General features: G+C 52.6%; 1 protein-coding gene across 1 annotated transcript in view; it reads right to left on the bottom strand.

Moving 5' to 3' along the window:
• Nucleotides 1–3,177: 3,177 nt before the first annotated feature.
• The window catches only part of adamts13 (ADAM metallopeptidase with thrombospondin type 1 motif, 13), a 75,415-nt gene continuing 62,992 nt past the window's right edge, over nucleotides 3,178–15,600 (bottom strand). The window contains exons 26-29 of the mRNA XM_038781810.1: nucleotides 15,224–15,328; nucleotides 13,478–13,654; nucleotides 4,888–5,033; nucleotides 3,178–3,682 (exon numbers count right to left, since the gene is read on the bottom strand). Coding sequence (XP_038637738.1) covers nucleotides 3,506–3,682; nucleotides 4,888–5,033; nucleotides 13,478–13,654; nucleotides 15,224–15,328 — 605 coding nt within the window. The 3' untranslated portion in view covers nucleotides 3,178–3,505. The remainder of the gene's footprint in view (nucleotides 3,683–4,887; nucleotides 5,034–13,477; nucleotides 13,655–15,223; nucleotides 15,329–15,600) is intronic.

Raw genomic sequence — 15,600 nt, 5'->3', positions numbered from 1 at the left:
CTGGGTACAGGGGGCTCGGGGCTGGGTACAGGGGCTCGGGGCTGGGTACAGGGGGCTCGGGGCTGGGTACAGGGGGCTCGGGGCCGGGTACAGGGGTCCGGGGCCGGGTACAGGGGCTCGGGGCTGGGTACAGGGGTTCGGGGCTGGGTACAGGGGTTCGGGGCTGGGCACAGGGGTTCGGGCTCGGCACAGGGGGCTCGGGGCTGGGTACAGGGGGCTCGGGGCTGGGTACAGGGGGCTTGGGGCCGGGTACAGGGATTCGGGGCTCGGTACAGGGGCTCGGGGCTGGGTACAGGGGTTCGGGGCTGGGTACAGGGTCTCGGGGCTGGGTACAGGGGGTTGGGGGCTGGGTACAGGGGCTCGGGGCTGGGTACAAGGGGGCTCGGGGCTGGATACAGGGGCACGGGGCTGGGTTCAGGGGGCTCGGGGCTGGGTACAGGGGCTCGGAGCAGGGTACAGGGGCTCCGGGCTGGGTACAGGGGCTCGGGGCTGGGTACGGGGGCTCAGGGCTGGGTATTGGGGCTCGGGGCTGGGTACAGGGGGCTCGGGGCTGGGTACAGGGGGTTCGGGGCTGGGTACAGGGGGCTCGGGGCTGGGTACAGGGGCTCGGTACAGGGGCTCGGGGCTGGGTACAGGGGGCTCGGGGCTGGGTACAGGGGGCTCGGGGCTGGGTACAGGGGCTCGGGGCTGGGTACAGGGGCTCGGGCCTGGGTACAGGGGCTCGGGGCTGGGTACAGGGGCTCGGGGCTGGGTACAGGGGGCTCGGGGCTGGGTACAGGGGGCTCGGGGCTGGGTACAGGGGGCTCGGGGCTGGGTACAGGGGCTCGGGGCTGGGTACAGGGGCTCGGGCCTGGGTACAGGGGCTCGGGGCTGGGTACAGGGGCTCGGGGCTGGGTACAGCAGCTTACTTGATTTCTGCACTTTGTCACATTATTTTGGTGTCTCTTTTTGTAGAAATGTAAATCTATGACCATTTACTGTGAAATAAAGACTTTAATCTGTCTCTTGTATTTTTGGTAGTGGGTTACAACATTCCAGAAATTGATTCAAGCACAAATGACAAACAGCTGAATCGCCAAAAGGGTCGAAAAGCTAATGTATCACAAATGGACTTTAGTGCTCAAGTTTTCGTGATGGGATACTGAACATTCACAGTAGATTCAATTCTTGTCTGTAACTCACTCCCGGGTATCTGTTATTCTATATATACACCACCCTGAACCCCTCGATTAGATTCCAGTCTGTAACTCATTCCCAGGTATCTGTTATTCTATATATAAACCACCCCAGACCCCTCGATTAGTTTCCAGTCTGTAACTCACCCCCCCGGCTATCTGTTATTCTATATATAAACCACCCGAACCCCTCGATTAGATACCAGTCTGTAACTCAATCCCGGGTATCTGTTATTCTATATATAAACCACCCCGAACCCGTCGATTAGATTCCAGTCTGTAACTCACCCCCGGGTATCTGTTATTCTATATATAAACCACCCGAACCCCTCGATTAGATACCAGTCTGTAACTCACTCCCGGGTATCTGTTATTCTATATATAAGCCACCCCGAACCCCTCGATTAGATTCCAGTCTGTAATTCACTCCCGGGTATCTGTTATTCTATATAGAAACCACCCCGAACCCCTCGATTAGTTTCCAGACTGTAACTCACTCCCGGGTATCTGTTATTCTATATATAAACCACCCCAAACCTCTCGATTAGATACCAGTCTGTAACTCACTCCCGGGTATCTGTTATTCTATATATAAACCACCCAGAACCCCTTGATTAGATTCCAGTCTGTAACTCACTCCCGGGTATCTGTTATTCTATATATAAACCACCCCGAACCCCTCGATTAGATTCCAGTCTGTAACTCACTCCCGGGTATCTGTTATTCTATATATAAACCACCCAGAACCCCTTGATTAGATTCCAGTCTGTAACTCACTCCCGGGTATCTGTTATTCTATATATAAACCACCCCAAACCTCTCAATTAGATTCCAGTCTGTAACTCACTCCCGGGTATCTGTTATTCTATATATAAACCACCCTGAATCCCTCGATTAGATTCCAGTCTGTAACTCATTCCCAGGTATCTGTTATTCTATATATAAACCACCCTGAACCCCTCGATTAGATTCCAGTCTGTAACTCACTCCCGGGTATCTGTTATTCTATATATAAACCACCCTGAACCCCTCGATTAGATTCCAGTCAGTAACTCACTCCCGGGTATCTGTTATTCTATATGTAAACCACCCGAACCCCTCGATTAGATTCCAGTCTGTAACCCACTCCCGGGTATCTGTTATTCTATATATAAACCACCCCGAACCCCTCGATTAGATTCCAGTCTGTAACTCACTCCCGGGTATCTGTTATTCTATATATAAACCACCCTGAACCCCTCGATTAGATTCCAGTCTGTAACTCACTCCCGGGTATCTGTTATTCTATATATAAACCATCCCGAACCCCTCGATTAGATTCCAGTCTGTAACTCACACCCGGGTATCTGTTATTCTATATATAAACCACCCTGAACCCCTCGATTAGATTCCAGTCTGTAACTCACCCCCGGGTATCTGTTATTCTATATATAAACCACCCTGAACCCCTCGATTAGATTCCAGGCAGCAACTAACACAGGTAAGTTGTTGTACATGTAAAATATCATTTAGATTCCAATTTGTTGGGTGCAGGTTATTCTATCATTCACCCGCAGCAGACATGAATTTGTCTAAATACCACCTGAGATACGACATCCTCACACACTTGTCTAGTGTCAGTGAAACAAGAAGAAAAGACCATTTACACCTCTTCCCTTCAGTTTGTGCGACTTATCTTAATGTAAAATATAGATTGTTCATAGAATCATAGAATTTACAGTGCAGAAGGAGGCCATTTCAGCCCATTGAGTCTGCACCGGCCCTTGAGCACCCTACTTAGGCCCACGCCTCCCCCCTCCACCCTATCCCAGTAACCCCACCTAACCATTTTGGACACTAAGGGCAATTTATCATGGCCAATCCACCTAACCTGCATGTCTTTGGACTGTGGGAGGAACCGGAGCACCCGGAGGAAACCCATGCACACATGGGGAGAACGTGCAGACTCCGCACAGACAGTGACCCAAGCCGGAATCGAACCTGGGACCCTGGAGCTGTGAAGCAACTGTGCTAACCACTGTGCTACTGTAACACAGTAGTGTTACTGGCACTATCTTAATACCTGAGGGGACAGTGTGGAGGGAGCTGTACTCTGTATCTAATCCCATGCTGTATTTGTCCTGGGAGTGTTTGATGGGGACAATGTAGAGATATAGTTGTATTTCTATAGTTATATAGAATAGTTATATTTCACAGACATATGTGGCCGAGACAAAGTCAGTGAAAGAATAATCGCTGTAGTTGGAGGTTAGCCTGGCCTCCGGTTCAGAGAGAGATGCAGGACCCAATTGTAATATTCAGCTTTTCAAAGTCTGTCTGCCCATCAGCTGTTAACATTGCTGTGGGGCATTTCGGGAACTCTTAGTTCTTCTCCTGTTCCGAAAATTCTCTTCAATTTGTTCCAAAGGTTTCTTCCTTGTTTCAGGAATGCAGAAATACGTAAATATTATAGACAGGAAGCATACCACACAGAAGAACAGGAAGGGAACGTCGAGTCCTAAGGCATCCTGTGGAAGGAAAGGTGGATTTAATGTTTTATATATTTGTCCCTCTGTTACAAACTCCTCCCTCCTGAAGAGACAGATTCTCTCAGTGGCTTTTCAAACCGGAACCCTTGTAGTCGAGCTAACCACAATGATAGTTGGGGCAATGAGAGTTGCATTATCAGAAAATTGATTCATGGTGACTTTCACAGCCCGACGCTTTACAAAATCAGACAGTCACTGTTGTAGGAAATGCAGCAGCCTGATCACGCACAGCAGGAGCCCAGAAACAATGTTTTAACCTTTTGGGCTGGTGGTTGAGGGATAAATATTGGTCAGGAAGATCTCCTTCCCGTCACCTTTTGAAGTGGTGACATGAAAATTGGAGCCAGACTCGGTTCATGGCTGTTGTCAGGAAGCTTTTTCACACAAAGAATAGAAATCTGGAGCTCCTAAATCGCCTCAATTGGAGCTTTCAAGATTCATGGATTTTTGTTGGGCGAGGGATATGGTGAGAACACAGAACAATACAGCACAGGAACAGGCCCTTCGGCCCTCCAAGCCTGTACCGGTCATGATACCAACCTTTGCCAAAACTCTCAGCACTTCCTTGTGCCGTAACTCTCTATGCCCATCCATCTATTTGTCAAGATGCCTTTTGAACGCCGTTAATGTATCTGCTTCCACAACCTCCCCTGGCAACGTGTTTCAGGCACTCACCACCCTCTCAGTAAAAAACCTGCCTCACACATCTCCTCTAAACTTTGCCCCATGGACCTTAAACCTATGCCCCCTGGTAACTGACCTCTACCCTGGGAAAGAGTGCCTGCCCATCCACTCTATCCATGCCCCTCATAATCTTGTCGACCTCTATCAGGTCGCCCCTCAACCTCCAGCATTCTAATGAAAACAATCCGAGTCCATTCAGCCTCTCCCCATAGCTAACACCCTCCAGACCAGGCAACATCCTGGTAAACCGCCTCTGCCCCATCTCTAAAGCCTCCGCATCCTGGTAGTGTGGTGACCAGAATTGTGCGCAATATTCCAAGTTACAGATCAGTTGTGATATATTTAAATAGCAGATAGGCTTGAGAGGCTGAATGGCCTCCGTCCCACAAACAGTTGTCTAATCTCTTGGGAGAGGCACCAAAAGGAGAAATGCTACCAGCCAATTTCCAGGGACTGAGAGGAAACAGGTTGGATGCGCAGCTGCCCCAAGACAAACCAACCTTCACTGGCAAGAACCATTTTGTCAAAATGAATGCGGTGATCCAGCTGACAACGACACACAGGCCTGACACCAAACCCCGCACTTTGATTGGAAGAATCTCCGACATCAGCAGCCAAGTGATTGGTCCCCAGCCAAGGGCGTAGCCTGTGGACAGGGTCAAAGGAGAACCACGTCTTCAACCAAATCGAGACAATTGGCAAAGCCAGCACGTTAAACACTATGGACAGGAACTAAAGAACATTTGATATGGTGCAACATAAAAGGTAACTTCACAAGACAAGAACTCATGGTTTTGGGGGTGAGATATTGGCATGGATAGTAAATTGACTAACAAGAAACAGAGTCAGGATAAATAGGTCATTTTCATTTGGCAAACGTAACTAGTGGAGTGTCACAGGGTTCAGAGCTGGAACCTTAGATATTTTAAAATCTATACCAGTGACTTGGATGAAGGGACCAACTGTATTGGAGCTGAATCTGCCCATGACACAAAGATCAGTGAGAAAGTAAGTTGTGTGGAGGATACAAAGAGTCTGTAAAGGGATGTAGACGGGGCAGAGTGAGTGAGCAAAAACTGACGGGAGGATAATGTGGGGAAGTGGGAACCTAGCCACTTTGGCAGGAAGAATTGAAAAGCAGCAAGTTATTTATATCGAGAGAGACCACAGAACTCTTGAGGTACAGAGGGATCTGGGCATCCTTGGAACTGAATCACTAAAGGTTAGTCTGCAGGTACAATTAATCAGGAAGGCAAATGGATTGCTGGTCGTTACTGCAGTGGGAATAGAGTGTAAAAGTAGGGAAATCTTCCTATAACTGCACAGGGCACAGGTGAGATGACACTGGGTACAGTTCTGATCTCCTTAAAGAATGACATTTTTACGCAGAGCAGCTGAAGGTTCACCAGGCTGATTCCTGGGGTCAAGGGGTTTGTCTGATGAGGAAAGGTTGAGCAGGTTGGGTCGATACTGACTGGAGTTTGGAAGGAAGAGGTGATCTTGTTGAAAGATAAGATTCTGAGGGAATTTGGCAGGGTGGATGCTGGGAGGATATTTCCCCTCGAGGGGGAATCTACAACTCGGGGCACATTTTAAAAATAAGGGGTCTCTCATTTAAGACAGAGATTAGGAGAAATTTCTTAATTTAGATGGTCGTTGTCTTGGAATTCTCACCCCAGAGAGAAGTGCAGGCTGGGGTCATTGAATATATTCAAGGTGGAGTTCGAGACTTTTGACCAATAACAGAGTGGGGGGTTCTGAGGGACCGACAGGAAACTGGAGTTGAGACAACCTGGGGGATCCGGCTCGATGGGCTGAATGGGGGATCTGGCTCAATGGGCTGAATGGGGGATCTGGCTCGATGGGCTGAATGGGGGATCCGGCTCGATGGGCTGAATGGGGGATCTGGCTCGATGGGCTGAATGGGGGATCTGGCTCGATGGGCTGAATGGGGGATCTGGCTCGATGGGCTGAATGGGGGATCTGGCTCGATGGGCTGTCTGGGGGATCTGGCTCGATGGGCTGAATGGGGGATCTGGCTCGATGGGCTGAATGGGGGATCTGGCTCGATGGGCTGAATGGGGGATCTGGCTCAATGGGCTGAATGGGGGATCTGGCTCGATGGGCTGAATGGGGGATCTGGCTCGATGGGCTGTCTGGGGGATCTGGCTCGATGGGCTGAATGGGGGATCTGGCTCGATGGGCTGAATGGGGGATCCGGCTCGATGGGCTGAATGGGGGATCTGGCTCGATGGGCTGAATGGGGGATCTGGCTCGATGGGCTGAATGGGGGATCTGGCTCGATGGGCTGAATGGGGGATCTGGCTCGATGGGCTGAATGGGGGATCTGGCTCGATGGGCTGTCTGGGGGATCCGGCTCGATGGGCTGAATGGGGGATCTGGCTCGATGGGGGATCTGGCTCGATGGGCTGAATGGGGGATCTGGCTCGATGGGCTGAATGGGGGATCTGGCTCGATGGGGGATCTGGCTCGATGGGCTGTATGGGGGATCTGGCTCGATGGGCTGAATGGTTGTGGTGTGAGGTGTTGCGGAGGGTGAATGCCTCAACCTCATGTCTGAGAATGAGTTTATACAGTTAAAGGTGAGGCACCTGACGAGGTCGAGGATGAGCCGATTGAGGGGGGGAGGGAGGACGCTTGCGAGCGGTGTGGGAGGGGGTCTGTCTAATTATGTACGTATATTCTGGTCCTGCCCGAATTTGGAGACATCTGGAGGTAGTGTTTCAGCAGCATGTCCTCCAAGTGGATTTGGGAACCTAGTTCCATGGGGTCCATATTTGGGGTGTCGGACTTGCCGCGGCTGCAGACGGGAATGGGGCAGATGTTTAGCCTTCACCTCGCTGATTGCTCACAGGAGGGTCGCCTTGGGGAAGCCACATCTTCACCCTGTGCCTCAGTGTGGCTGGGGGAATCTGTATTTGCAGGAGATAATGTTTGCCTTAAGGGCGGGGCGATGGAGGGGCTCCACAAGAGATGGGGTTTCTTTATTTTAAAGAGTTGGTTACCGATAGCTGTGAATGGGAGGGGGGGGAGGAGTAGGGATGTGGGGTGGGGTTTCTTGGGTTTTGTTGTTCTTGATGTTTTGCATTGTTTTGTTTTATGTATATGTTAAAAACCAAATTATTTTTTTAAATAAAAAGGACAGGTGCAGCACGGGGTTAGATACGGAGTAAAGCTCCGTCTACACTGTCCCCATCAAACACTCCCAGGACAGATACAGCACGGGGTTAGATACAGAGTAAAGCTCCGTCTACACTGTCCCCATCAAACACTCCCAGGACAGGTACAGCACGGGGTTAGATACAGAGTAAAGCTCCCTCTACACTGTCCCCATCAAACACTCCCAGGACAGGTACAGCACGGGGTTAGATACAGAGTAAAGCTCCCTCTACACTGTCCCCATCAAACATTCCCAGGAAACTAGGGCCTGGGGACACACTATGGCCTTTGCTGTTTTCGCTGTTGCTGTTCTTTAACTTTGACATGTGTGTTTTTTATGCTCCTTTTCGTTTTGCTCTGTTTCCGGGTGGATCTGTCTGTTGGGGATGGGTGTGGGGAATGTTGGGGGTTTGTATTTTATATGTTCTCTTCTGTACGGGGCTGGGGGTTGGGGTGAAACTGGATTTTGAGGAGCTGCGTCAGAAGGGTGGGGTGTGGCAGTGTGAAAGCGTGGGCTTTCCTCTGGTTGTCCGCGCTGCGGGGCAGGGAGGGCGGAGCTGGCGGTGGGGGGCGTGGCCTCAACTGGTTTTCTTTCCCCCGCTGAAGCGGTGCCAAGGAGGTGTGGCAAGAGGGGGATGACCCCATGCCGGGAGGGGATGGGTTTTGGCGGGAGCTGCCGGGGTCAGCAGAAGTCAGCTGACTCATGGAAGTACCATGGAGGGTGTGTCGCGGCTAGGAGGGGTCCTAGCCTGGGGGGGTGGGGGGGATACCGGGTTGCTGCTGGAATGGCCAGGAAGGAGCTGGCATGGGCCGGGGGGGTAGAGGAGAGGCGTTATCGCCATGGGGAACGGGTCAGGCGGGGCGAGCTGGCCTGGGGCGAGCAGTCGATAAGCTATGGCTAGCCGGCAGGGGAGGGGGGCGGGTTGCCCTCTGATCCGGCTGATTACCTGGAACGTGAGGGGGCTGAATGGGCCGGTTAAGAGAACCAGGGTATTTTCTCATCTGAAGGGGCTGAAGGCGGACGTGGCTATGCTCCAGGAGACCCACTTGAAGGTGGCGGACCAGGTTCGTCTGAGGAAGGGGTGGGTGGGGCAGGTTTTTCACTCAGGATTGGATGCGAAGAACCAGGAGGTGGTGATTCTGGTGGGGAAGAGGGTGGCGTTCGAGGCGGCTGAGGTGGTGTCGGACAAGGAGGGCAGATATATTATGGTGAAGGGTAGGCTGCAGGGAGAGAAGGTGGTGCTGGTTAATGTATATGCCCCAAATTGGGATGATGCCGGCTTCATGAGGCGCTTGTTGGGCCGCATTCCGGACCTGGAGGCAGGGGGCCTGATCATGGGGGGAGACTTTAACACAGTGCTGGATCCCCCACTGGACCGGTCCAGTTCAAGGGCGGGTAGGAGACCGGCGGCGACCAAAGTACTGAGGGGATTCATGGACCAGATGGGAGGGGTGGATCCCTGGAGGTTTGGGAGGCCGAGGGTGCGGGAGTATTCCTTTTTCTCTCATGTCCATAGGGTTTATTCACGAATAGATTTTTTCGTCCTGAGCAGGGGATTGATCCCGAAGGTGCAGGATGCAGAGTATTCGGCCATAGCGATTTCAGACCATGCTCCGCACTGGGTTGATCTGGAGATGGGGGAGGCGTGGGACCAGCGCCCGCTCTGGCGCCTGAATGTGGGGATGCTGGCTGATGAGGTGTGTAGGAGGGTCCGGGGAAGTATTGAGGGGTATCTTGATACCAATGACACGGGGGAGGTCCGGGTGGGGATGGTCTGGGAGGCTCTGAAAGCAGTGATCCGGGGGGAGCTGATCTCCATCCGGGCCCATAGGGAAAGGAGGGAGAGGAAGGAGAGGGAGAGACTGGTGGGGGAGCTCCTGGATGTGGATAGGAGATACGCGGAGGCACCGGAGGAGGGGTTGCTGGGGGAACGGCGTAGTTTGCAGGCCAAATTTGACTTGTTGACCACCAGAAAGGCGGAGACACAGTGGAGGAGGTCGCAGGGCGCGGTGTATGAGTATGGGGAGAAGGCGAGCAGGATGTTGGCGCATCAGCTCCGCAGGCGAGATGCGGCTAGGGAAATTGGTGGAGTGACGGATGGGGGTGGGAATGTAGTGCAGAAGGGGACAGAAGTAAATGGGGTCTTTAGGGACTTCTACGAGGAACTGTACCGGTCGGACCCTCCGATGGGGAGAGGGGGGATGGAGAGCTTCATGAACAGGCTATGTTTCCCAAGGGTTCAAGAGGAGCTGGTAGAGGGGCTGGGGGCGCCGATAGAGTTGGAGGAGCTAGTCAGGGGGATTGGGCAAATGCAGTCAGGTAAGGCCCCGGGGCCAGATGGGTTCCCGGTGGAATTTTATAAAAAGTATGCGGATCTGGTGGGCCCCCTGTTGGTGCGAGCCTTCAGTGAGGCATGGGAGGGGGAGGCTTTGCCCCCGACGATGTCGCGGGCGCTGATCTCTCTCATCCTGAAGCGGGATAAGGACCCCTTGCAGTGTGGATCATACAGGCCTATCTCGCTCCTCAATGTTGACGCTAAGTTGCTGGCGAAGATCCCGGCCACCAGGATAGAGGATTGTGTGCCAGGGGTGATACACGAATATCAGACAGGATTTGTCAAGGGGCGGCAGCTCAACACGAATGTGCGGAGACTGCTAAACGTTATCATGATGCCGGCAGTGGAGGGGGAGGCAGAGATAGTGGTGGCGCTGGATGCAGAGAAAGCGTTTGATAGAGTTGAGTGGGGGTACCTGTGGGAGGTGCTGGAGCTGTTCGGATTTGGGGAGGGATTCATCAAATGGGTGAGGCTGCTCTACGCGGCTCCGATGGCGAGTGTAGTTACAAATGGAAGGAGATCTGAGTACTTTAGGCTCTACCGTGGGACCAGGCAGGGGTGCCCCCTTGCTCTTTGCACTGGCGATTGAACCTCTGGCTATGGCGTTGAGGGAGTCAGGGAGATGGAGGGGTCTGGTGCGGGGTGGGGAGGAACACTGGGTATCGCTGTTTGCGGACGACCTGCTGTTGTATGTGGCGGATCCAGAAGGGGGAATGCTGGGGGTGATGGAACTGTTAGCGGAATTTGGGGGCTTCTCGGGCTATAAGCTAAATTTAGGCAAGAGCGAGGTATTTGTAGTACACCCGGGAGATCAGGAGGAGGGAATTGGGAGGCTCCCGTTCAAGAGGGAAGTGAAGAATTTCAGATACCTGGGGTACAGGTGGCCAGGAGTTGGGGGGCTCTCCATAAGCTTAATTTTACCAGGCTGGTGGATCAGATGGAGGAGGAATTTAAATGGTGGGACATGGTGCCGCTATCGTTGGCGGGTAGAGTGCAGTCCGTCAAAATGACGGTTCTCCCGAGGTTCTTGTTCCTCTTCCAGTGTTTGCCCATCTTTATCCCTAGGGCCTTTTTAGAAGGGTGACCAGCAGCATCATGAGCTTTGTTTGGGCGCATGGGACCCCGAGGGTGAAGAGGGTCGTCTTGGAGCGGGGTAGAGATGGGGGGGGGGGGCTGGCGTTACCCAATCTCTCGGGGTACTACTGGGCGGCCAATGTGTCGATGGTGCGTAAGTGGGTGATGGAGGGGGAGGGGCCAGCATGGAAACGAATGGAGATACAAGCCTGGGGGCCCTGGTAACGGCGCCGTGGCCGCTCCCTCCTACGAGGTATACCACGAGTCCGGTGGTGGTGGCTACCCTCAAGATTTGGGGGCAGTGGAGGCGACATAGGGGAGAAGTGGGGGGCTCGAATGTGGCTCCGTTGAGGGGGAACCATAGGTTCGTCCCGGGGAACATTGATGGGGGATTTCAGGGTTGGCACAGAGCGGGCATCAGACAGCTGAGGGACCTGTTTATTGATGGGAGGTTTGCGAGCCTGGGGGAGTTGGAGGAGAAATTTGGGCTCCCCCCGGGGAACATGTTCAGGTATCTGCAGGTAAAGGCATTTGCTAGACGGCAGGTGGAGGGATTCCCTTCGCTTCCTGCGAGGGGGGTGAGTGACAGGGTGCTTTCGGGGGTCTGGGTCGGAGAGGGGAAGATATCTGATATCTACAAGGTTATGCAGGAGGTGGAGGAGGCGTCAGTAGAGGAGCTGAAAACTAAGTGGGAGGGGGAACTGGGGGGACAGATCGAAGACGGGACATGGGCTGATGCCCTGGAGAGGGTTAATTCTTCCTCCTCGTGTGCGCGGCTTAGCCTCATCCAATTCAAGGTGCTGCACCGGGCCCACATGACTGGGATGAGGATGAGTAGGTTCTTTGGGGGTGAAGACAGGTGTGTCAGGTGCTCAGGGAGTCCAGCGAACCATGCCCATATGTTCTGGGCATGCCCGGCACTGGAGGAGTTCTGGAAGGGGGTGGCGAGGACGGTGTCAAGGGTGGTGGGATCCAGGGTCAAGCCAGGATGGGGACTGGCGATTTTTGGGGTTGGGGTGGAGCCGGGAGTGCAGGAGGCGAAAGAGGCCGGTGTTCTGGCCTTTGCGTCCCTAGTAGCCCGGCGAAGGATTTTGCTACAATGGAAGGACGCGAGGCCCCCAAGCGTGGAGACCTGGATCAATGACATGGCGGGCTTCATTAAGCTAGAGAAGGTCAAATTCGCCCTGAGAGGGTCGGTACAAGGGTTCTTTAGGCGGTGGCAATCTTTCCTCGACTTTCTGGCTCAACGATAGGGTACGGGGACAGTAGCAGCAGCAACCCGGGTGGGGGGGAAGAGGGAGAGAGGGGGGGGGGGGGGGATATGATACATGCGTTGATATGGTCTGGGGGTGTTACAGTTGTTATGGGTTATTTTGTTGCATTTCATTGTTTGTTGTTATATTTTATATTTTCTGTAAAGAATTCCAATAAAAATTATTTTTTAAAAAACACTCCCAGGGCAGGTACAGCACGGGGTTAGATACAGAGTAAAGCTCCCTCTACGCTGTCTCCATCAAACACTCCCAGGACAGGTACAGCACGGGGTTAGATACAGAGTAAAGCTCCCTCTACACTGTCCCCATCAAACACTCCCAGGACAGGTACAGCACGGGGATAGATACAGAGTAAAGCTCCCTCTACACTGTCCCCATCAAACACTCCCAGGACAGGTACAGCACGGGGTTAGATACAGAGTAAAGCTCCCTTTACACTGTCCCCATCAAACACTCCCAGGACAGGTACAGCACGGGGTTAGATACAGAGTAAAGCTCCCTCTACACTGTCCCCATCAAACACTCCCAGGACAGGTACAGCACAGGGTTCGATACAGAGTAAAGCTCCCTCTACACTGTCCCCATCAAACACTCCCAGGACAGGTACAGCACGGGGTTAGATACAGAGTAAAGCTCCCTCTACACTGTCCCCATCAAACACTCCCAGGACAGGTACAGCACGGGGTTAGATACAGAGTAAAGCTCCCTTTACACTGTCCCCATCAAACACTCCCAGGACAGGTACAGCACGGGGTTAGATACAGAGTAAAGCTCCCTCTACACTGTCCCCATCAAACACTCCCAGGACAGGTACAGCACAGGGTTCGATACAGAGTAAAGCTCCCTCTACACTGTCCCCATCAAACACTCCCAGGACAGGTACAGCACGGGGTTAGATACAGAGTAAAGCTCCCTCTACACTGTCCCATCAAACACTCCCAGGACAGGTACAGCACGGGGTTAGATACAGAGTAAAGCTCCCTCTACACTGTCCCCATCAAACCCTCCCAGGGCAGGTACAGCACGGGGTTAGATACAGAGTAAAGCTCCCTCTACACTGTCCCCATCAAACACTCCCAGGACAGGTACAGCACGGGGTTAGATACAGAGTAAAGCTCCCTCTACACTGTCCCCATCAAACACTCCCAGGACAGGTACAGCACGGGGTTAGATACAGAGTAAAGCTCCCTCTATACTGACCCATCAAACACTCTAATTGAACCTACCGAAAATAAATACCATGACACAGATTAATGGAATGTAGGTTAGCCATTTTTCAGTTGTGTGTTGAGGTAGTTGATGAGGGTTCACAGTGGAATGGTTGGTGTGTGTTTGGTTATTCTTTGGCTCCATTTCTTTGATGTAGACTCCAAGAGCCAGTGATGAGATGAACATGATTGCACCTGTTAGGAGGAGAAAAATGAATGAGTTTCCATTCGGATTCCACAGGGTGAAGCGGGACTGACCCTTCAGGGATGGGTCCGGACTTTTCGACTTTCCGGGGGTGGGTGGTAACAGACAAAGCGGCAACTATTCCTCCTATCATGCAGAGAGATTAACATGACCACCGTGGCCCCACCTACCCCATTCCAATAACAGCCAAGAACGAAGGCTTCTTTCTTTATACTCTGTCACGATCAGGAGGACAGATTTATGTCATGGTTATGTGAGTGGATTAATAAAATGAGATTGCAAATCCCAGTCGGCAAAGTTAGTGAATTAGAATTCAGGTTAACAACTGGGGCTATATCCAGGAAACTCAGATTGGTGGAAAAGACACTGGTTCACTAATTAGGGAAATAATTCCTCTGACCTGACCCAATATGTGACTCCAGACTAACACCATTCTCTGCCCACATATCGAGAACTAGTTTTTAGTCCCAGGTTCCACTGATAACCAGAAACCCCACAGAATTGGGCATAAAGAGTATGGGGGGAACAGGCAGCGAGGTGTGATAACACACTGGTGTTTTAAGTCTGCATCACGGGGTATAGGTGGGCAGCATAGTGGTTAGCACTGCTGCCTCACAGCGCCGAGGTCCCAGGTTCGATCCCGGCTCTGGGTCACTGTCCGTGTGGAGTTTGCACATTCTCCCCGTGTCTGCGTGGGTCTCACCCCCACAACCCAAAGATGTTTGGCAGCACGGTAGCATGGTGGTTAGCATAAATGCTTCACAGCTCCAGGGTCCCAGGTTCGATTCCCGGCTGGGTCACTGTCTGTGCGGAGTCTGCACGTCCTCCCCGTCTGTGCGTGGGTTTCCTCCGGGTGCTCCGGTTTCCTCCCACAGTCCAAAGATGTGCGGGTTAGGTGGATTGGCCATGCTAAAATTGCCCGTAGTATCCTAAAATGTAAGGTTAGGGGGGGGGGGGGGGGGGGGTTGTTGGGTTACTGGTATAGGGTGGATATGTGGGTTTGAGTAGGGTGATCATTACTCGGCACAACATCGAGGGCCGAAGGGCCTGTTCTGTGCTGTACTGTTCTATGGTTCTATGTGCAGGTTCGGTGGATTGGCCATGCTAAATTGCCCCTTAATTGGGAAAAATAAAATTGGGTACTCTAAATTAATAAAAATTTTAAAAATCAGGGGCAGAGGTGTAGAAATTGTAACGGCTCATTGTCTCTCCCTCCTCATTTCCAATCATATCTAGCCTGCCCGTGATTGGAGGTGTTATAGACGCTTATAACACAGAAAGAGCAGATTTGTTGAAAGTGCACCAACCCCAGATCCAGACAAAGACCAGAGGCTGATGGACCTTGGCAGTCATCGCCGTGTCCTGTCCTCCAGGGACCCGGGGAACGTTATCAGGAGCAGCATTTTCCCAATCCGAGCCTCCTCCATCCCCTCCGCCTCCATCCCCACCCAGCACCAACCTCGGGCTGGCTCAGGGATGGATTCTGAACTCCCTGATCGGCAGTCTCTTCAAATTGAGACATTTTCATTTGACAGCTACAAACTCCTGCCTGTCTTTACCTGACCAAAAGAGAAGTTTCCGTCTTCCAGCTTTGTCCATCAGCCAGGCAGCAACAGAGACGCTAAGCAAGCGGACCAGTCCCACAATCACTGCATCATAGCGACCTGGCTAATAAATATACCTTCCATTAGTCCACCAGGGAGAGAGGGCAGGGAGAGAGAGGGCAGGAAGAGAGAGGGCAGGGAGAGAGAGAGAGAGAGGGCAGGGAGAGAGAGAGAGAGGGCAGGGAGAGAGAGGGCAGAGAGAGAGAGAGGGCAGAGAGAGAGAGGGCAGGGAGAGAGAGAGAGAGAGAGAGAGAGGGCAGGGAGAGAGAGGGCAGAGAGAGAGAGGGCAGGGAGAGAGAGAGAGAGAGAGAGGGCAGGGAGAGAGAGGGCAA

Source organism: Scyliorhinus canicula, chromosome 21, assembly GCF_902713615.1.
Source record: "Scyliorhinus canicula chromosome 21, sScyCan1.1, whole genome shotgun sequence".
Taxonomy (NCBI): domain Eukaryota; kingdom Metazoa; phylum Chordata; class Chondrichthyes; order Carcharhiniformes; family Scyliorhinidae; genus Scyliorhinus; species Scyliorhinus canicula.
Note: the sequence above shows the minus strand (reverse complement) of the source record. Positions and strands in the feature narration are given on the sequence as shown.